The 24,331-nt window shown below is 36.2% G+C and overlaps 1 protein-coding gene across 8 annotated transcripts in view; it reads left to right on the top strand.

The window, feature by feature from the left end:
• Positions 1-24,331, top strand: part of LOC128246520 (multiple epidermal growth factor-like domains protein 6) — a 105,093-nt gene that overhangs the window by 31,659 nt on the left and 49,103 nt on the right. For all 8 annotated transcript variants that reach the window (XM_052964751.1, XM_052964758.1, XM_052964756.1 and 5 more), the window contains exons 2-3: positions 20,956-21,093; positions 23,775-23,884. In XM_052964751.1, the coding sequence (XP_052820711.1) occupies positions 20,956-21,093; positions 23,775-23,884 (248 nt within the window). The remainder of the gene's footprint in view (positions 1-20,955; positions 21,094-23,774; positions 23,885-24,331) is intronic.

Genomic DNA, 24,331 nt, shown 5'->3' with positions numbered 1-24,331 from the left:
ACTGCAAAGTCATGAGCTACGTGCTCTTGGCTGAAGACTATACAACTCGGCTATTTATAAGTCATTTATTTGTCATTGAACTTTGATCATGTACTAATTGTATATATTGCACCATTGACTTGCATATGCACGTTGCTTGGTCATCTTTGGTGTTGTGTGTCCTTGAACTTTGATCTTGTACTAATTTTATACATTGCACCATTGACTTGTATATGCACGTTGGATTATATATTGCCGACGATGTACTTTGTACAAGCCTTAATAAACATGTTTGTTCTGTTCTGTTATGTATCAAGATTGAGATTACAGACATTGGTCGTAATCTATTACCTGCTGTTTACGATTTCAAACAACTAATAAACAACAGTTTACCATGCATCATCTCTCAAAGTAGATAGAGACGAAACTGATACATACTGACTTACTTTGAACTCTTTATTTAAGCCATAGTTATTAACAAATAACCTTTTAAATTTGCCTGCGAAAAATTTCTTTCAAATTGCATAAGACAATTGTCAATCATACAATTAATGGACCAGAAATAGGAGGATATTTTGTAAATAAATACAAGTTTTTTTAAATGGAGTCTTGAGCAAAGACAATAATTCCGGAACCCTGATTCGTCTCTATACTGCGCATTGACTGTAATGATAGGCGCAAACTTATCAGCACCAAAAAACCCCATTACCTTGTCTTAAGCATGATCATATTCGCAAAAAAAATGAAAAACGAGAAAATAAATGTATGAGTGAATAACTACAATGTGATCTGTACATTTTCAACCTGAATCGAACGTGTTCTACCTCTGACCATTCCTTTTACCATTATCTTTATTATGTTATAGCATTCAAAAAACAGTCGGCACGCCGGGAAAACGCCGGACAAAATTAATGCTTGTTATCTAATAAACTAGCGCGAACTGTCTATATACACGCAAGTGCGCATGCGAGCATCGCTGGACAACCCACTTATGCCTTAATATAACTCTGTAGGGTGTTTTAGTCGAAATCATCCTAAGCAATAAAAACAGTCTCAATCAGGCTATCCCCTTCAGCGAACAATAATTAGTTAAACAATATCATAATTATCGTTAATAGAGTATTGTAAGGAAATATACATAAGTTCTGATTCCTTATTGCTAGAAATAATTAAACTTACAAATCAGCCCCCTTTGTGATGAATGTACCTCAAGTAACACCTTTGCAAATTGGCGTATAAACTATGCAACTAAATACACCGTGTATTTCCCGAAGGTATACTATATCAAAAAGAGGAGGATTCTTTGTCTATTCTGAACATTTCATCAAAACAGTAACGTGACATCATAGACATGCTTATCATTCAAGCGATCATGGAATTGGCAACCTTCAATACTAAATCTAGCCTGATTCCAGTATTTCGGGAAAGCACTTGACATCTCAGGTCGACCTAGTCTGCTTTGGAATTATCATTTTATACAAGTAATTGCCATTGTCTGGAAAATGTATATGCATGTACATACACATGTGCACAACATTGTGTTGAAACACATGTGTTATGGCAAGTATAAATGCTGGAGAGGACTGAGGTAAAAAAAATCTTTTTTAAATATGTGTCGGGCCTGGTAAGTCTTTCATAACCGTTCTACAGTTTCCTCAGGCTCAATATGTGTTCAGCATTTAAGAAACAAACACGAATTCAACCTTGTCCGTGTTCGTAGTTTCAGAGATGGCGGTTGTTTGGTAATTTGTACGCGTCGTTACAAATGTTAATACTATTCAACCATAGCTGTAATGAATTAGGCATACAGACGTGGAAACCAGTCTGATACGGAGGGCTTCCGAAAGCATACACTACTCGTTTATTCAATGTTCTTGTATAAAGTTTGTGATTGAATTGACAGATATTATGCAGTAAAAGGGCAGCTCCGTACACGCACCTAGCACAAGTGAGTCGCAATCAGTCAACACATACGGTCGAACCCCGTTGGCTCGAATTCCAATGGACCGGCGAAAATACCTCGAACATAGGATAATTCGAGCCAAGCGGGAACGCTTACCTTCATTACATAGAAATCGGTCCTGAACATCCAGTTCGAGCAAACGAGGAATTCGAGCCAAGCGATTTTGAGCCAGCGGTGTTCGATTAAATCTAAAATCAGTAATATTGAGTTTAACTGGTCAATGTGTATGCCCATCCATTTCCGGGGGCGGTAGGAGCATGTAGATTTCTCCTTTCCGTCCCTTCAGGAAGCCTAAGCGTCATCTTAAAACTGTTCATGGACAATAATGATAAGCGCCACACCGCTAATGCCACACGCCTGTTTAAGCTTAACTGTGTGCAAAGTATGGGGAGATACGATTAACCAAGGCGTCGATATCCATCAAATGTCTCATATTTCTTGATACTCCAGGCAAAAAACAAGGAAGCCATTTTATGGTGAATCCGTATAAACATTTCATGTTTTTAAGCAAGACTTAACAAATGTACCCCAAAATGATATGACAATGCGTTGTGTGTCTTGTTTACAATCTGCTTCAGTATAATATAGTAAAGAACGAATATCCGAATATACGATTTCGCATTATTTGTTTAATGAAAAGAAATGCAAATGAAGGCACCACTTAACAATATGTTATGGCATGATTGATATGTCAAAAGACATAAATAAGTTTCTTAATTGAAAGTTGACAATGCAGACAAAACCGCATGTTTAAACTTTCGTATATTTACAAACATAATTTTATGTGAATTTTAAACACATTTATAGCTCCAAACTGATATAATGATGTGGTTTATTTTCATTGTATTGAAATATGAATCATTTTATATGACACACACCCGCTTTACACGGGAACATAAACGCTGTTGACAATAGGCGTTACTAGCAATATATGGTAAACGCACTTTAAAGCTTTATTCGCTTTGTATAGAAACACTATCAAGTAGCCGGACTTAAAGGTGTATCCGCTACGTATCGAACACTATCTAGTAGCCGGACTTTAAGGTGTATCCGCTACGTATCGAACACTATCTAGTAGCTGGATTTTAAGATGTACCCGCTACGTATCGAGCACTATCTAGTAGCTGGACTTAAAGGTGTATCCGCTACGTATCGAACACTATCTAGTAGCCGGACTTTAAGGTGTATCCGCTTCGTATCGAACACTATCAAGTAGCCGGACTTAAAGGTGTATCCGCTACGTATCGAACACTATCAAGTAGCCGGACTTTAAGGTGTATCCGCTACGTATCGAACACTATCAAGTAGCCGGACTTTAAGGTGTATCCGCTACGTATCGAACACTATCTAGTAGCCGGACTTTAAGGTGTACCCGCTACGTATCGAACACTATCTAGTAGCCGGACTTTAAGGTGTATCCGCTACGTATCGAACACTATCAAGTAGCCGGACTTTAAGGTGTATCCGCTACGTATCGAACACTATCTAGTAGATGAACTTTAGGTGTACCCGCTACGTATCGAACACTATGTAGTAGATGGACTTTAAGGTGTACCCGCTACGTATCTAACAGTATCTAGTAGCCGGACTTTAAGGTGTATCCGCTACGTATCGAGCACTATCAAGTAGCCGGACTTTAAGGTGTATCCGCTACGTATCGAGCACTATCTAGTAGCCGGACTTTAAGGTGTACCCGCTACGTATCGAGCACTATCTAGTAGCTGGACTTAAAGGTGTACACGCTACGTATCGAACACTATCTAGTAGCCGGACTTTAAGGTGTATCCGCTACGTATCGAGCACTATCTAGTAGCCGGACTTTAAGGTGTATCCGCTACGTATCGAACACTATCTAGTAGCCGGACTTTAAGGTGTACCCGCTACGTATCGAACACTATCTAGTAGCCGGACTTTAAGGTGTATCCGTTACGTATCGAACACTATCTAGTAGCCGGACTTTAAGGTGTACCCGCTACGTATCGAACACTATCTAGTAGCCGGACTTTAAGGTGTACCCGCTACGTATCGAACACTATCTAGTAGCCGGACTTTAAGGTGTATCCGCTACGTATCGAACACTATCTAGTAGCCGGACTTTAAGGTGTACCCGCTACGTATCGAACACTATCTAGTAGCCGGACTTTAAGGTGTACCCGCTACGTATCGAACACTATCAAGTAGCCGGACTTTAAGGTGTATCCGCTACGTATCGAACACTATCTAGTAGATGAACTTTAGGTGTACCCGCTACGTATCGAACACTATGTAGTAGATGGACTTTAAGGTGTACCCGCTACGTATCGAACAGTATCTAGTAGATGGACGTTAAGGTGTATCCGCTATGTAACGAACACTATCTAGTAGATGGACTTTAAGGTGTATCCGCTACGTATCGAACACTATCTAGTAGATGAACTTTAGGTGTACCCGTTACGTATCGAACACTATGTAGTAGATGGACTTTAAGGTGTGCCCGCTATGTACCGAACACAATCTAGTAGATGCACTTTAAGGTGTATCCACAATGTTATAAATCAGAAGTAAGTTGTACAACCTTAGAAGCTTCGAACTGATTTTTTATATCTCATAAAATTAGAATAAATAAATTGTATGGGTTTTTAGATCACTGACATGTTGACATAGTTAACGATATCACTTTTAAAAAGAAAACGTATTTAAAGTTGAGTAGTATTCGGACAGAATCAAACTGTATTGTGTTTTATATTTTATCGTAAGATATAGTTTAGTGAGTTAATGAAAAATCGGGACTCACAACAGCGAAACGTCATTGCCTTTGAGATATAAATTAATAAAGCTGCCCTTAAATTTTAGATAACAATGTAACATGATAGGCATATATGGTGTCAGTTATTGAAATATGATCATCAATTAAACATAATATGATACAGCCCGACGACGTGTAGGTAGATTTTGATTTAGTATGAATTCAATTAATAATGAACATTTTAATATGACAGGCATGGGCAGTTCTTCATAATCTATGAGATTGTTATTATTTTTGATTACTCTAGTTTCTGTAAGTGGTAAGGATCTAATAGCGATAATCATAGGTATAGTCCAGTAGTCCAGCCACTATTTGTACCTGAGCCGGGTAATTAAGCCTTCATGTGCGATTTTACATAAAAGGAAAAAGGATCAGCAATCGTAAAAATGGAACAAGCTCGAATACAAGACGATGATTAGTATAGTATAGTATGGGCGTTTCTGTATGTTATTGTATGTGTACGTGTTGAAAGAAGAAAGCGCATCTAATTAATGGGTTTTTGGTCACGTCTCAAACAGGTATGGAAGGTAGATCGACAGTCTTCGTTTGTAGAACAACAAAAACACTAAATACAACTTTCGTAGACATGCAGGACTGTCCCATTTCTAAATGCGCGTGTTTAAGTCCAATAGAGGCTACAAGGACAAGTCCAGAAGCAGAACAAAGTTACGATAACCCAGTGTCGAGGCTCTTTGAGAGGCACATAACATCACTATACGAAGGGGTATGGCAAAGCCTCTATACAAAAAATAAATGAGCGAGAAGTATGAAGTAAAACAACAAATAAAAACATTGATTTTTTTGTAATTTTACACGCTTATCAAATCTTTTTTTGCGAAGAGCTTGTTGTCAATTTAAGCGAAGGCATGATAAACTTCAGTTTAATATTGGCGTTTTAAACTGATGTAAAACGTGCATTGTAAAAAAATATAAACATAACAATAAAAGAAAGACAAATTACGAGACGTGCGCGCAATAATTTCATTGTCTGTTTCCACCACAAAGTGACACTTACATTTTACGTGAATGTCGCGTGTTTTAATTATTGCATAAATTATTTATTTCGCAGGTGCATCCCTTTATCTAAGATGGGTTTTTTCTCTTTGCATATATTTTGCATATTTATCATTTTACTGTCAAGCAATTAATTGTTGTAAATGCAGCATTAGAATGCAATACACAGCTATTAAACATAAATAGCTTTATAATGGTAGGTTAAAATGATTTAGTAGACTTTATACACATTGCTCTAAACAGCATATTTCTAAATTAATAAAATGTTATTTCAGTGATCAGATTTCTCGCAAATTGATGGAATATAATACATTTATTTTTCTTTTAATCATGATATATACAGAACAAAACAGCCAACAACAATGGTCAGTGGTTTAACTGACTGTTTCATTGCGGTAACCCCAGTAAGACCCTTTACCGGTTGAGAAGCTGTTGTCATGATTGTATGAGTTGTCTTGTGTTGGGGTCAATATCCAGCCATTGGATGTGTGTTGTGTTGTCTTGTGTGGGGTCAATATCCAGCCATTGGATGTGTGTTGTGTTGTCTTGTGTGGGGTCAATAAACAGCCATTGGATGTGTGTTGTGTTGTCTTGTGTGGGGTCAATATCCAGCCATTGGATGTGTGTTGTGTTGTCTTGTGTGGGGTCAATATCCAGCCATTGGATGTGTGTTGTGTTGTCTTGTGTGGGGTCAATAAACAGCCATTGGATGTGTGTTGTGTTGTCTTGTGTGGGGTCAATAAACAGCCATTAGTTGTGTATTGTGATGTCTTGTGTGGGGTCAATATCCAGCCATTGGATGTGTGTTGTGTTGTCTTGTGTGGGGTCAATAAACAGCCATTGGATGTGTGTTGTGTTGTCTTGTGTGGGGTCAATAAACAGCCATTAGTTGTGTGTTGTGATGTCTTGTGTGGGGTCAATATCCAGCCATTGGATGTGTGTTGTGTTGTCTTGTGTGGGGTCAATAAACAGCCATTGGATGTGTGTTGTGTTATCTTGTGTGGGGTCAATAAACAGCCGTTAGTTGTGTGTTGTGATGTCTTGTGTGGGGTCAATATCCAGCCATTGGATGTGTGTTGTGTTGTCTTGTGTGGGGTCAATAAACAGCCATTAGTTGTGTGTTGTGATGTCTTGTGTGGGGTCAATATCCAGCCATTGGATGTGTGTTGTGTTGTCTTGTGTGGGGTCAATATCCAGCCATTGGATGTGTGTTGTGTTGTCTTGTGTGTGGTCAATAAACAGCCATTGGATGTGTGCTGTGTTATCTTGTGTTGGGTCAATATACAGCCGTTGGATGTGTGTTGTGTTGTCTTGTGTGGGGTCAATATCCAGCCATTGGATGTGTGTTGTGATGTCTTGTGTGGGGTCAATATCCAGCCATTGGATGTGTGTTGTGTTGTCTTGTGTGGGGTCAATAAACAGCCATTAGTTGTGTGTTGTGATGTCTTGTGTGGGGTCAATATCCAGCCATTGGATGTGTGTTGTGTTGTCTTGTGTGGGGTCAATAAACAGCCATTGGATGTGTGCTGTGTTATCTTGTGTGGGGTCAATATACAGCCGTTGGATGTGTGTTGTGTTGTCTTGTGTGGGGTCAATATCCAGCCATTGGATGTGTGTTGTGTTGTCTTGTGAGGGGTCAATAAACAGCCATTGGATGTGTGTTGTGTTATCTTGTGTGGGGTCAATGAACAGCCGTTGGATGTGTGTTGTGTTGTCTTGTGTGGGGTCAATAAACAGCCGTTGGACGTGTGTTGTGTTATCTTGTGTGGGGTCAATAAACAGCCGTTGGATGTGTGTTGTGTTGTCTTGTGTGGGGTCAATATACAGCCGTTGGTTGTGTCTTGTGTTGTCTTGTGTGGGGTCAATAAACAGGGATCAGCTGTGTTGTGATATCTTGTGTGGGGTCAATAAACAGCCGTTGGATGTGTGTTGTGTTGTCTTGTGTGGGGTCAATATACAGAGATCGGATGTGTGTTGTGTTGTCTTGTGTGGGGTCAATAAACAGCCGTTGGATGTGTGTTGTGTTGTCTTGTGTGGGGTCAATATACAGCCGTTGGATGTGTGTTGTGTTGTCTTGTGTGGGGTCAATATACAGCCGTTGGTTGTGTGTTGTGTTGTCTTGTGTGGGGTCAATATACAGCCGTTGGTTGTGTGTTGTGTTGTCTTGTGTGGGGTCAATATACAGGGATCGGATGTGTGTTGTGTTGTCTTGTGTGGGGTCAATATACAGGGATCGGATGTGTGTTGTGTTGTCTTGTGTGGGGTCAATAAACAGCCGTTGGTTGTGTCTTGTGTTGTCTTGTGTGGGGTCAGTATACATGGATCGGATGTGTGTTGTTTTGTCTTGTGTGGGGTCAATATACAGCCATTGGACGACTGAAAATGAACATTCTCTGTCAAACCGAGACTGCTGTCAGTCCGTCACTTTGACAGTGAAGCACAATCCAATGATGTCAATGAGCAATCTCAATCTCATCGAAGCTGCTGTTAGCCGGTCATTACGGGCGTTGACAAAGCTGCACCTTCCATTGTTGTCAATGAACAGTCTCAATCAAACCGAGACTGCTGTTAACAGATTTTAGTATACAACACAGTTTTTCAGCAGGATTAATAGATTAACAATTTATTTTCTTGCTATACATGTTACATGAGTTGCAGCATACGTAAACAATATAAAAAATATACGGCATGTGGCACTTCCGATATGTTGATGAATGGAAGCGAATTACAATTATATCTTTCACACACAATTAACGAGAGGAAACATAGTATTATCTTGGTTAAGTTTACAGTCCTGGTCTAGTCCCTGTTATTTACATACTCGTATTATTTGTTTTTACGGGAGCTAGATAGTTGGGATATATAAAGCGCATGCGCGATTGAATAGGTGCAGAGACGGAAATAATTATTCCTGATTGCATGTTCAATTTGCGTGTTAAAACAACCCGCACAGTGTTGTTCCCTTCAAATCCATTTCAAGTAAATTTAGCAGGCCGATCGATGTGTTACTTACGCCACAGGACAGTAAAAAGGCCAATATTGTCCAACAATAACAGCCAGTGGAAAGGAAAATGGACCAATAAAGACATCAGCCTTTCCATTACAGCTTTATTACTAGATTTCCACATCCGTAGCAAAGTGAAGAGTCGTTATCAATCGAACTACTCTGTTTATCAACTTTATGACTGCTTGATATGTCGCAGTGTTGTCATTGCATGTTCAAACGTGCACTTACACTGTCCTAGTACCTTGTTTGAAATGATTTCCTTATTCACGTGAATCTGTTTGCGTGTAAGAAACTGACAAAATGCGATATTCACGGTTTGAATTAGCAGGCAATAATGTTGAAAGTATTTCAACTACATAACAAATGGATAACAACTCAGGGTGATATTTTTATATTTACAGGGGATTCCATGTAATACAACTACACATAAATCTATTTCTATTGATTTTGGGAGCACAAACGCGACGACTTGGCTACTCCTGAGGTTATAAGTTGGAGGCCAACCAGGGCCTCCTCAAAGAAGCAATCGAGACTTCATTTGACCAAGAACATTGTATTGACTTCATGATTCACTTCAACTCATGCATTTGTATTTACTCAATATGCATTAGAAATAAGTATTTAGTAAAATACAGGTTAGGATTTTCGACCTCACCACTGACGTATTGACACGTGAATTATCATGTTTCAATGAATTAAAAAAGCAGATCGGTTTTCGGACAATGTCCAATTTAAATTTTGTTTCATATTTCATCAAGTAGAGAATTTTTTATTTGAATGACAACCTTGTGACACACAAAGGTGAAATGTCACTGGAATTGATGACACAAATTAATAAAATTGCCTTTAAATCATTGAAAACATAGTAAGCTAATAGGCATATATAGTTTCTTTTCATTGAAATATAATAACCAATACCACATAATGTGAAACAGTCCACCAAGGTTGGATGGGTCTCCATTGTGAATGGACTTTATGAATGATAGTCATTTGGTGGACAATACCCCGCAACCCAGATGTTCAATCACTGCGCGGTTAAATATAAAATTTATTTTTTCAGAGGACTTTGACATGGTTACTTAGTATATTTATGGATGTAAAAATCAGATTGATCATATAGGGTTATTATGTATCGACGACTTCCGATAGTAAAACGAACTGAGTTTAATATTATTCATTCGTAATCTTATCAGAGTTTAATTGATCAACACCACGTGACCAAACAGCGAAGATGAGAAAAGGCAAAATTATGAACTTAACTCTTATTAGAAACTTAGTTAGCAGGCTATAACACGTTATAAATAAATACCGTTTGACCATTGAAATGTGTATATATTGAAAGAAAATGTCTATGTTGTTACACTCTTGAATATCACTTTTTACTAAAATGTCAATTGTATGCTAAACTACGCAAAATGAATAGCAACCCATATTACTTTAAAAGACGGAATATGTTTAAGTTTATTAAGTTGATGACCTCTCAAAAAGCTTTTGTTAATAGAAATGTGTTTTATGAGTAAAAAACATATCATTTCGCTGTCAATACATCCTGTCTTGCGACTTATGACTTATTTGTATAACAATGTACCTTTTATTATGTGTATACTCATGGACATATTGTCTAATGTATTATAAAATAAATCTAAACTTAAATATTATATTTAAGAAGCATTAATGATAACATAATTTTGCCGGGACTAAGTTAAAAAATATGTCGATGATAATCACAATACATTACAGAAACAGTTTGAATATACCACACTTATGCCACACAATGATACATTTTTAGTTTAATTGGAATATGTCCAGAGACGGAGTTGACATGTGTCCGGAGATAATACGCATTATATTAATATACGTATTGTAAAATGCTCTGATTGACACTGATAGAGATAACGTCCCAACTAGTAACGTCTCCTGTGAGGAGTAAACAATACATGCGGGTTTCATCATTGTGTTAGTACGCAACTATCAGTGCGTCCTTTGTAATGTGGTAAAGAACAGTATGATATGTATCATATGGAACGAATACTGTACAAAACACATTAATAAGAATTTCAACCAAGAAGTCATCCTTTTGCACACACGTTTGGTAATAAAGACATAAAAACTTGTGAATTGGGTTTTCTTAAAAGCGCTCCACTACCTACATATCCTTCTATTTTGTTTAGAAATTGAACGTAGGTATTGTGGAGACACGTGGTTCATTAATGTATTTACAAACTTGTAGGAAATGTTTATTAATCTTGAAGAACAGGCGAAAAATGCAGGTAAACTCGCAATGTCTCGGTCGTGTTCAAGTGCAGAGTGCAGACCTACCTGACGAGGTAGACACTGTGATAATATTTGTTCAATTTGCATTTTAATGAAAGACATAACTTAAGCCAATTTTCTGCATGTTTTAGCAGACGTTAAGGCATTCAATCGTGCTAATCAAACATATAAACTGCGACTGTCGGCAGGGTTTACAATATCATAAGATGATACTACTGTCGGTTAACAAAGTCAATCTATACAATTAAATTGTTGAAGAGCAGGATAGCGAAAGAGAAGTTTTCTCTGTCATAACAGTTAAAGGTTCAACTTATATGTTTGGGGTAAAATCCCCGAGGAAACAATACATACAAAAACAAATACCTCAAGTGAACTGACACACATGTCAAAAGTTACTCGTATCATTTGAGATAAAAGTGAAATAAAAACTCAGAACAGTAACATTTCTTTCAGTGTGTACCTTTTATAAACAAGTCATGACTCTCTGTCAGTCTGTACTAATGAGATATCGGATGTCGAAATAGAATTAAATGGATTGTATTAAAACTGGGTTTTGATCGTCCTATTGTACTTTGAAGAGATAAAAACTATCGTGTGTCAAAATATATCTACGAATGACAAATAACGCGAAATAAGATACAACGGTCTACATTGGGTTTGAAAAGGACTATACCTCGACTAATTTAACTGTTATTGTGTTGTTGAAATGAAACGTGCCCAATATTGAAAGCTGCAAATGTGCAGTATTTGCAACAAAGAACCGTATAAATACGAACGCCTGCCTTTGATATAGACACAGATTATACTGTTTTGAAGCAGAGATAAGATTTATCACAATTATTTTGAATGCTTTTATGATTGACATTTTCTTACAACAATGGGATATGACGGGATACTAAATAGACATGCATGAGTGACATGTTTCTTCAGACATGCATGCGTGATATTTTATTACTACAATGTGACATAACGGAAAACCATATTGACATGGAGATTGTTAAAGAATCACTTTCTTCTCTCACAGCTGCAGAGGTGTCACTCTGATGCTTGGCACAGGTTATTACCATGACCTGGCGTAGTTTCTTGACTTACGGTAACCATTGTGTCCTTTTATATGCATTTTACACCTTTTTCTATATTGGTGTTTGTGGAGCGATTCTTTCCCACAGTTTTAGTGGTATCACTAAAGTTCTTCGCATACACTCCAAACGCACTAGTAACAGGTTGATCTTAAATTGTCAACCCTTTTTGAGTATTGTGCCCTTGGACATCATATTTAATTATTGCCTGCATTGTAACAAATAATACTTAATAAATTTACTTTTGCTCTTTAAAATTTGGAACTCATCGCTTTGCATGAAAACGTGATACTTTCCTAATAAGTGCTAGTAACAATATAAGGCTTGCTATCAATAGTTTGTTTAGAGTCGGTACTCCATTAATTGTCAAATGTTTGGGTGATGGCTGGTCCGCTATTGTTGTTGTGTTTAAACATGTGAGCGTGTACGTGATGTTCAGGGTAAGCCTAGTTTGCATGTTCTGTTTTTGTGTCCAAATGGCCATTCTGAGGCATGCTTGTCGCTGTACCCACTCGTGATTCAAATCTAACTTGATGATGTGTTGTCTCGAATTTATAGGTATTGTTTCATAACTGTTATGTTGCCATATTATAACATTAACTATGTGACGCATTGTATGCAAGGTTATTTAGTTTCTGGCTATTTGACTAGCCACTGCGATTTCCATGCCAGTAGTGTATGCAATGAATGCCACTGGGCGTCATTAGTGACGACTCAGCGATAATTAAACAAGCAGAAAGTAACATATTATTTTAACCTAAAACAAATGTGTCGCACTGATGTCAAATTAAACCAACGTTGTTTCATGGACTACATTCAAATACAGACATGAAGATTTGCCAGGAGAATGTCGCAGTTGGACAATAAATTAATTTACAACGATAGCCAAGACAATGCGTTGTGTCAAAATTGACAAGTGTCAATAGGAGCACTGATTGGGTGTTCCGTCCTGGCTTGGTTAATTAATTTCCGACAATCATTAGACAGCCACTTGGTGGTCAAATTATTCCACTCTTTAGATGTATTATAAGGCCTGATTTACAAAACCCTAGTCGTTTTCATTTATGTTTAAGGTAGACAGGACAGGTCTTATGATCAATACATGTAACATAGCAGCGTAAACAAGTGTGGCCGTACAGTAGCTATTAGCACCCAAAGCTCTGTGTACAACTATTCGAATATTCTATATATTTACTGTTTACCTAAATGCGTATATAAACGGTGAATTTTTCAAGATACCATGTATCATTTACCGATATCTGCAGTGTTCCTAAATCAATAATAGAAAACATAAATTTATTCTTAAGTTATATTACAAATCGTGTCATTTCGTGAAGTATATTTATGATGCAATTAAGTTTTCTGGTGTGCGTTACACACTCGCTACAAACGCCCAATGCTGTATTGTGTCAAACCTTTAAATGCATCAAAGGCTTTGTAATTATTTAAGCGCACTTTGGCGTGCTCGTACACGCAGACATGGGTATCATGTTTAAGTGCACATTTATTTATGTGCGTTAAACTGCTTTCCATAAGCGAATTGCTAATTACATCTTGTAAGTTTCAATGCATTTGTAAATAAGATGTAGATACTATAAACACATAATGCAATTTACTGAAATACCCATCGTTTATGCAAGAGTTTGTGAATGCAAACAGTTAACATAATAGCACTTCCTGACATACTTCTGCCTGTGGCAAAAGACGTATTTATCCATAAGCGTGTGGTATCTTTGGGAAAACACGCTCCGAAACTAGTTCTGCTGTCTGTCTGTCTCTTTGTCTTTAATTATGTCTGTCTGTCTGTCATAACATTAGTCTTTGTACTTTTTGAGCCAGTGACAATCGGTGTGTTTTTTCAAATTTTCTGTTCATCAATTTGTCATTAATCGATTCTCATGGATGCTTTAACAAACACCGAATACGTTTGGGTTAAGTTTTGACGATCTACAGAAAATAGTGCCAGCTATCGCGGCCTGTAGATTGCCGCAACTGAACTGCTAGCATTTACAAAGAAGTGTAAAGCAGGTGCTCATGCACTTTTTATATGGTAAAACATCGATTGCTTTTTGTTTCGTTTGAAATGAGAGCGAATTGCTTGTAACAGTAAAAAAACATCCCGCAAAGTCCAAGCTTTTTTTATCTTTATTGAAAATTGTGACAAAATAATGAAGATATGCTATTTCTTGCCGAAAAGCATTAACAACGCTTTCAAAAATGAACTATTTTGGCTTAATTTTACAATAGTGTGAGTATATATCGTTTGCTGCCATCGTAACTTGTTTAGACGAAAATATTTAAAACCGTGAAAATACAAATGAGAAGCAATGTTAGGTTATAACGCCGCAAAACAAGGGGGTGCCGTTAGGAGTGTTCACCGCTAACAGACAGTACACATCGGTTATATATCACTGTTTTTGGTTTAAAAAGTATTAAACAGTACACATACAAGTAACGGATTGAGGAGAAAGCAAAAGGTTTATATGTAACCCCTTTCCAGCATGCTTTTATAAGGGTTAAATACGTATACTTTTTATATAAGATTTTCACAATAGCAAAGGCCTGACGAACGACTATGAATCAAGCTGATTTACTAACCCTTCATAATTTACACATCTCACCATAATAAAGATGACACTGTGCTACACCGTACACAATCCATTCCATCAACTCAAGTATCAAGATATTAATATTCATGCTATATCAAATTACTTTTCATTTTTCACCTCCAATGTCAATCTTTCTGATTATTCATACAGGCTTTCGGACGTTGCATTAAAGCGTGCTATCACTGGTAAAAATATAAAAGCCAAAACCGATTTAGATGAAACAAGATAATGGTTGTTAGCGATTCTGATTTCATAATAATTTATTATACCAATATCCAGATATGATTTATAACGTTATTAATCTACAGCTGCTTTCTATATTTCGATAATACATATTAAAATTTCAGAGTTATCGAGGGCAAGTGTATAAAAATCCCATACATTAGTATCAAAATCCACCTGAGAGGTCGCCCCAATTAAAAGTCGAATGTTCACCGTGTTAACAGAAAGACCAGACCCTACATTACATGAATAAATGGAATCACATAATTACGAATTAGCATTCTTAATAAATTAATCAAACACGTGTGTTGCATGTTTTGACAACAATATAATTGTTTCTATTAATATAATGATATTTGTGTATAAGTTTCTTTTTTTACTTTCTTTACCAGAACAAGTAGAGAAAGACCACATTCCCTCGCTACATGCATTGCAGAGATGTAGATCATTAAGTATTTAAATAATTTACTTCTAAGGTATTTCGCATAGCCTATTGTTTCCACAAAACAAGCATTATTACCATTCATGATAAAAGTAGCACTCGATTGTATTCCTTTCAAAGTCTTTAAGCCATAATAACGTTCAGCGGAACCACAAGGGCAACAGCGCCACCACTTGTACCACATACGTGCATGTTTGCTTTTTATTTAGGTTATTCGCGTATCTACAAATAAATAAAAAGCATAGCTGCACCAAGGATGTGTCGACAGCTCATTTTCTTTGTATCACAGATAAGGGTTAGATACAGCGTTTAGTAGGTGTGTGATAGGTTTGATGTAAAATTATATTCTTTATTGAAATAAATATTTATTTAAAACCAAGATGCATATGAGAAATAATGGTGCTACTTGCTGAAATATTACCAATAAAGCAAATTGTGTTACAACAGAAGTTCAGCAATGCTGTATTACACATGTGTAATACAGAGAAACACATTTTGGTCATATAAAACCGGAAACAAGGTATTCAATGTATGTGTTTCAAAAGTTTTGTTGCATATATAAATATGTATCAAAGTGCATTTCAAAGGTCGTTAAATGCAAAGCAATGTGTATGGAGCGTGCCTGATTACGTGCCGTAGTTTAAGTCAACATTGTAAAACCCGAACATATGACAAATTACCGCACACATTCGCGCCGTCAAAACATTGCTATCAAAGTGGATCTGAATGCAGATGCAGCCAAGCTCCTACTTCCTACAACGTTATCATTGCGATATCTTTCACTGTTTGTCCTTGATATGTTTGCTCGTGGGAAACTAGCATATCTCAATGAAAATATAAGAGCCTTACATATTCCAAATAGTTGTAGGACAAAGTTCTAGAGAGATCTGCTTATTGCCTATTAGTAAATAATCCTGCTTTTATAATATACATTTTTATTTCAAATATAGAAAAATATCAGGAACGATAACAATTCTTCAATCCATCTAGTAAAGCAACAGGGACATGATTAAAGCCGGTCAAGTAAAACACTTTACACAATAACACAACTAAAATTAAAATAAACACTTTATTTAAGTACGAAACATATAAAATATTGATTACGCAAGGCAAGTGATCGTGCAGCATATTTTATAATCATTATGATTCAACAGTGGTAAGGTTAAGAGATAAAAATGGCTAGACCTACAGGTTTTGGCAATCGCAGGACTATTAAATTGAAGTTCAATACATCAGATTGAGTCATTTGATATCATGAATGTCGCTTATAAAGCTGGTTGTTGGGGTGTTGTCAGTGTTAATCCTATATCAATACACTCAATGAAATGTCTCATGATAAGTCAATAACACTTTGAAAACTACAGGGACAACCCCGGTAGTCAAAAGAATTAGTTTGCGAGAGGCTCAACGTATGAGCACAATCCACGCAGACCGAGAGGCTCAACGTATGAGCACAATCCACGCAGACCGAGAGGCTCAACGTATGAGCACAATCCACGCAGACCGAGAGGCTCAACGTATGAGCACAATCCACGCAGACCGAGAGGCTCAACGTATGAGCACAATCCACGCAGACCGAGAGGCTCAACGTATGAGCACAATCCACGCAGACCGAGAGGCTCAACGTATGAGCACAATCCACGCAGACCGAGAGGCTCAACGTATGAGCACAATCCACGCAGACCGAGAGGCTCAACGTATGAGCACAATCGACGCAGACCGAGAGGCTCAACGTATGAGCACAATCCACGCAGACCGAGAGGCTCAACGTATGAGCACAATCGACGCAGACCGAGAGGCTCAACGTATGAGCACAATCGACGCAGACCGAGAGGCTCAACGTATGAGCACAATCGACGCAGACCGAGAGGCTCAGCGTATGAGCACAATCCACGCAGACCGAGAGGCTCAACGTATGAACACAATCCACGCAGACCGAGAGACACAAACGTATAAACATCATGAACAGACCACTCCCGCATCACAATAGCTTTACCAATAGGATTATAGCATTGGCACGGTCAGTTAAACTCGAGTCCATTGGAACACCGGCTTACATATGGGTTACACTAGTTTATAATATAGTTTTACTCTATACGGACCATGAACACCATTGTCTTACTCTAGATACATGTAGTTTGTATTTCTTGGGGATTTCGAAGTCTCCGTTTCTCGAAAGGTCTTAAACGTATACGTAACACACATAAGTAGCATGTTTCTTTAAGCAATATTTCTCACTTAATATTGATTTTATTGTTCACAAATTAGTTTATTACGTTTATCATAAAGATACATTCCTTTGAAAGTTTAATAACTCCAAAGAATGCAAATATTATACAAAAACAATTGTGAGTTTAGCTTAATTCGGTCTTATGTTGTGTAAAGAGACTCTAGATATTTGAGAAATTAGGTTCTGCATGTATTCATCCCGCTTAGAAACAATAATAAGTTATTTGTATTCTTAAAAGATATGACTCATTATCAGTTTGACACATTCAATTGAAGAAAAATAAATGCAAGTTCCAGGATAAAATTTTTGTTTATATAACTTGAATGAAACGATGAAAATATTCATCAGCCTTTAGAAATGACAATCTTGGTAACAGGTGGTTTCCATACAAAGCGTACTTGCTGACAACACGAAGCCTGACTAAAATCTGAAGATTAATGTAATCTACTATAATCTTATCATTTTAGTATAAGTCAGCTTTATAACAACAATATCAAGGTGGAAAATGCAATGAAGTTGTCGGGATTGTCAATACATGTATTGCGAGTACTTACATTCTGGGGAAATGATGTCTGGGTGTGTCTTCCTTCCTTGCGACAGTTGGCTGTAGGTAACAGGAAATTGATATACGAGGGCATAGCCAAAAGTTCGTGGAAAAGCTTGAAAAAAATGAAAATCGTATAGCAATTGGCTATACCCTCGTATGTAGATATTTGACTTAGATTGCCAGTTTAGCTTCGTGTTTGGTAAGTGTCAAGCGGGTTATTTACGAATTATATTAAAAACATCATTACTATTATAATTTTGTACAAAACGTACAATGGCTGTCCCACTCTTCAGAACCTCGCTCGAGTCTATATAATTTGCATTTACAAATCTGGTACGTGTTCTATTACAGACGTCCTCTATAATGCCGTCATTATAGCTTAACGGGGCTTTCAGATGGCCCTCTCAGACACATTCAACGACATTCCATTTTTTTCAGGTTGGTATAAGCTATAATGTCTGGATACTAAAGACGATAGTAATGTTGCACTAACCCACAATTAAAATACATTTTGAGGGACAGAGCTTGTTTATTCATTTGTGTTTTTTTTCTTCCTGACAACTTTTATTCGTAATGTAAAAAACAAACTAAAGCATATATAAAATCTAAGACCTTCAGTGAGGCTTATAAAGCTCTCGGGTCGCGTTTGTTTTTTTGTGAATCGGTTGTGATATATTTTGCTAGAATACTGCAAAAGTTGCCTCGGGCAATCAAAATGGGAATGATTTGCGCAAGGAATCATGTGTGTTTCATGATAGTATTAGCAATTAAAGCACGATAATTTGTTTAAATCACACTCAACTCCAATATGTTACTCGAACATGGTTTCAAGTGAACTCCTGCTGGGCTTACCGCTCATAGGCGGTAATTCCGACATGTTTAACACCTATACTTTGAAGCATGTGTGGTATGTGTATTTGTTTGGTGACGTTTTTGACTCTTATTTCTGAAAGGCCTTATTCAGGTGCCTCCAAACCGAGTAATCGTTAAATATCTGGCTACTGAGCTTGTCCCTGTAGTGACCATTAGACAATTTACTCCTGGAGGGAGTTATTCATGGTAGTAATAGTGTTGTTGATTATTCTTGTATTGTGTGCTTAGAATGAGATGTTTTGTTCCAACGTTGTCTGATTAAGAAACAACACCGGTTATGTTTAATAAATGTCTCTGGTTTGTATTTATTAAAACGTTAGGCTTAATTGGCAATTATGAATTAACACTAGTTCAAGATTCCAATCAATTACATTTTAAATGTTTCTTGCTTGGAATATATAGCCATAGTTGACATGTAATTAAGAAAACAAAAACACTTTTAATCAAATTTACCTAGATTTTGTAAAACACTTCAGTTAAGATCCTTTCAACAGTTTAGCTAAGTATGTAATGTGTTCAAAGCAATCTAGCCTCTTGGCTGTTCTCAATACTTGATTCTGACATTTATTCACTTGTGGTTGAGTTGGATGGAGACGTATCAACATCTTAAGGAGATATACGATTGGAAATTATTCACTTTTATGCGTTTTTAACAAGCATGAAGCCAGGAAAAGCTCGAAGAGCCGTAAAACAGAATTTACAATCATTGTAAACCTAATAATGTTCTGATCAGTGTCGAATACTTATACCCCGGACCTCATTAACTCTTCAATAACAATGAAAGAGTAAAAATCTTTGAAATTATAAGATGTTAAGTCAACTATGCTATGTTTTGTTGGAAAACGCGGTGTCATTTGTTTATAGGACATGCTTTGAAGTAACAGATGATTCTAACGATATATATATTTTAGAACTTAACCGGAATAATTTTTGCTCAGAATCTTATTAAATTGGTTTTATTGGGAAAACATATACAGTAGGCATAAGCCCATGAGTACAGTATACAAATACAATGGTTAGTGCATTCATATGGTTGGCGATGAGTAGTATGTACATGTAGTAAGATACAGCGAAAGGAGAGTAACTTGCAATACAATAAATAAATATAAATATATATAGTACTAATTGTAAAAAAGTAAATTTCTTGCAGCAAATGCTTTATGACAAAATGTTGCTATTTTTTTCAAAACAATACAACTTTCTGATTGTAATAAATCTTTGAACGTTATTACATTAGCGTTGGTATGGTAATATCTGTTTATTAGTGTTTGTCTTAGTTCTATGAGTCATTCACATTCGAAAAAGTGAAATTCATCTTCTAAAGAGTTACAAAATAAACAGACTCTTTCATTAACTGGAATAGGTGTAGGTTTGTTTCGACCTGTTTCTATACAAAGTCTATGTGACGAAACACGTAATTTAGTTAGTGAGATTCTATATTTTTCAATGCTAACAATATCTAAATATGGTTGAAATTTAAAATCAGCAAACAGTCTATACGTTAATGCTCTACTTTAACTTTCTATATCTGCATTCCATTCTTGCTTATATTGGTCACTTATTCTTTGTTTAACATTAAATAAATAAAAAATTACATTTCCTACGGTCTGGAACAACCAAGCATCGTTAAGTCCTAATCGTTGTAATATGTTTCTCTATTAAATAAGTTGCAGTTCTCACATGTATACATATACTAAGCAGCTTGCGCTTCATCGATGATAGTACCGGTTATCAATCACTAAATGATTCTGAAATACAGGAGCAAAGCATAATAACTATATACCAGTATATATATATCCGTCATTAAACGCAACAACTAAAAACAACGTTATGGCGACATGATACATAATTCCTGTAATCAAGCCAGTGGATGACATTAATAGTATGTATCAATAGCCCAACTTCAATATGCTGATTGTTCCCACTTTCAGGCAAAATGTGTGCCAGTACCAGGAGGTCAAGATGGATGCAGTCCGCAAGCCGTGTGTTCAAGCCTTTACCCGATTTGTGAAAGTGTGGAGACCAAACTGTAGCGACAATAGACGATGGTGTACAGGGTATGAAAGAAGGTACGTTTATAGTGTTATAAACATAGTGGAACCCCGCTGGCTCAAGCTCCTAGGGACACAATCACATGTGTCTATTGTAACACTATGAGTGTCCATCATCTTTATATCATCATCACGCAGAAATACATCTGTTCTTTTGTGTTAACCATTTCAGCAAATGAACAGATGATGTTTTAGTGCCCAGTCAAGTATATTTGTACTTGTAATATGGTAGCAGTTGTTAGCCTGTATGGACATTATCAACAGGTCTGTATAGTCTTAGAAGATGCATAGAGACGTATCCTATTGTTTTATCCATTTGTGTGTCCCGTTGCGAAATCATTTTGAGTGAAATCAGTGTCAATGTGTTAAGAAGTATAAGTTAAACAAATACTTATTGAATCAGGCCTGTAAAATGTATCAAACTTTACAAATGTATGTATCGTTGGGGAAAATGGTATCATTGGGAGAATGAATATATTAACATGTTTAAAAGAAGGAACGTTTGCATTCTAACTTATATCAGCAGTACCCGCTACCAATGACACGAGTGCGAGTTAACCACTGTGTAAGCACTATGAATACACATGATGATGGACAGACACATGTGTTTGTGAAAATAGTCAGTAATAGTCAAAATACAATGTTTACAACCAACACACTATATCTCTCAAATGACTAGGAGCTTTATGGGCCTTGAAACATTATTTTCCATAATGTTTATATTCTTTCTCTAAATACAAACTGCAATTATTTAACTATACAAGTTTGACCAATAGGCTGGTCAGACGTTTTTTATCGAGTGAACGAGTCATTCTTAATCATTAAGAAATTAATTCAGGCCATCTAACTGATTTAGAAAACAACATCATTAGTTGATACAACATAAACATGAAACACATTACAAAATGTTTGAGTAAAATAGTAAATATATATTTTGGAAATGTTTTAGATAATAGTACTTCAAGGCTAAATATTTGAAGGGCTGTTACATCAGCAAAGACTAAATCGGATGTGGGAACTACTTCCTCGGCGTCGTAAATAATTCCCACATTAAAGACATAGTAAACAACAACAGCAACTTCCCCCAGCCTCCATGTCTGGTAGCTCTGCTTGAAACATGTCATTATTTTCAATGTTAACATTAAATTCTTAAGAGCTCTGAATAACAATGACTGTATAGACTGGGAGTTTTAAACTGGGATGAAACATGATATCCCATTTGAAAATGACTAGTATTAAGATGTTCTTTTTTTATCAAATGTTGTTTTTGCTATTAAAAATGATTTCCCGTAGCAAGCTGCATTAAAGTCGGTTAACGAGATTTTCGTAAAGAGGTTCCCTTAATCCTGCAAGTGATATTTGCACCACCAGTAAATTCTGTAAGAGGATGAGGTATTTATTAGCCACTTAGAGTTGTAAAATGTTGTAGATTCAATCCCAAGTAAGATTACTATATCATGGTTTTTCAAAACTGTCACCAAATTATTCTATAATATACAATATTATATACATTTTATGATAGAATTTAAAGTATAATACATACAATATACAATGTATATTGCAAAATATACGTTATATGATCTCAAATGTACAACATATATATTGTTATTTATACACTATGCATACAATGCGTAATTAGTTATTACTAATTAATACTAAATAAAAATAAAACAATTTAAGATTCGGTTATTGTAAACCTTAGTTTAGTATACACATGTAGAAATACAAGTATCATATTATAAATAAAGGACTTTCGCCACAATACACACTGTACAAAAATGCAGTGGACGCTACACACCAAGTAGCAAATGTTAACACATACCCTGTTTAAAGATCACGAGACCTAAAACACTGAACGAGATATACACATCGTCCAAACCAAAGCAGAAATACAAGATATTCATCAACATCTCTTCACCAATATGCCTATTAATTACCGTATTTAGACAAGATAGTATATAAATAACTCAATTGCCCCATAGTGTTTGCAAATGTAAATACTTTATCTCTTGTTTCAGTATGTTCTGCGTTTATAACTTACAAAGAAAATTAAATTGAAAGGGTCGTTTGTATATTTCCTATAGAAATGTGTTCATGGCGTCATTTTTACTTCAGTTCATTTGTTACTAGCGTATTCACAATGCAATGAATGTATCCAACAATGATTGTCCAGTCAAATTTTATTTCATAAAGGTAGCTTTCGATATCAATTAACACATATATCATTAAGTGGTTTATATTAAATAATTTGATCAGATATTTAGTTCACACTCACTGAAAATTCCTTCACATTCACTTACACATCTTCAAGTTCATGTTTTTCTGTTTAGTTGAGATGGGGGCTCAGTACTAGCCGAATAAAGAGACTATGTATGCAAATATTTTCCAGTTATGAAATGACCTCAGAAATAGCAGTCTCAAAATAATTTATTCTGATTTTTACAGGTGTTGAGGTAATACTTCTCTGTTTCACATAAACCTTTATGGCTTAGATAGTTAAGGGAAACATGAAGTAGTCGTCGAACGGCCTGACGGTACTAGTCACCTTTCGTAACATTATAGTTTCTTGTTCCCACCATTCACTTAGCTGAGGACGCAATACATCGTTATTTTCACGACGTTCTTTACATCGTTATTTTCATGACGTTCTTTACATCGTTATTTTCACGACGTACTTTACATCCGTAGTTTTTTTACAGGACCTACTATTATACAACGTTCAGGGACCAGTATCAACCCAGACATATTACAAAATACAAATGTTGTCATGGATGGAGACAAAGATCGGGAGAAGTCAGTTGTATGCTTAGTAAGTATGAACAATTATTACTATCACACATTTTTGAATTCACAAATCTGATTGGATCAAAACGTGGTCACATGATGTGCGATACTTCAAACGACATCTCTTGCTTCTAAACGCATTCAACGTGCATTCATTTGCACGGTAGCGGCAAGGTAGTATCTGCTAATACAATAATGGTTTATTTTCACTTTTGTTTGGCTGTTTTCTGTCAAAATGATTCATGGGTATCTATTCTTATACTTCAACCTCAGGGAGTTCTATCTCCTCAAACAGAGTTCATGCATGTATCGTTATCTAAGATAATACATTATTTCATTCTTGCTCGAAATGATGATACATTATTTCATTCTTGCTCGAAACATAACATTCTTTTAAAATGTTAACTTAACTCTTTTTTTCAGTTGTTGTTTTGTAGAAATTAGATTGTAAAAATTCTTTTAGAAAGTATGG

This window comes from Mya arenaria, chromosome 9 (genome assembly GCF_026914265.1).
Source record: "Mya arenaria isolate MELC-2E11 chromosome 9, ASM2691426v1".
Classification (NCBI taxonomy): Eukaryota; Metazoa; Mollusca; class Bivalvia; order Myida; family Myidae; genus Mya; species Mya arenaria.
This window is presented reverse-complemented; position numbering and strand designations above follow the sequence as displayed.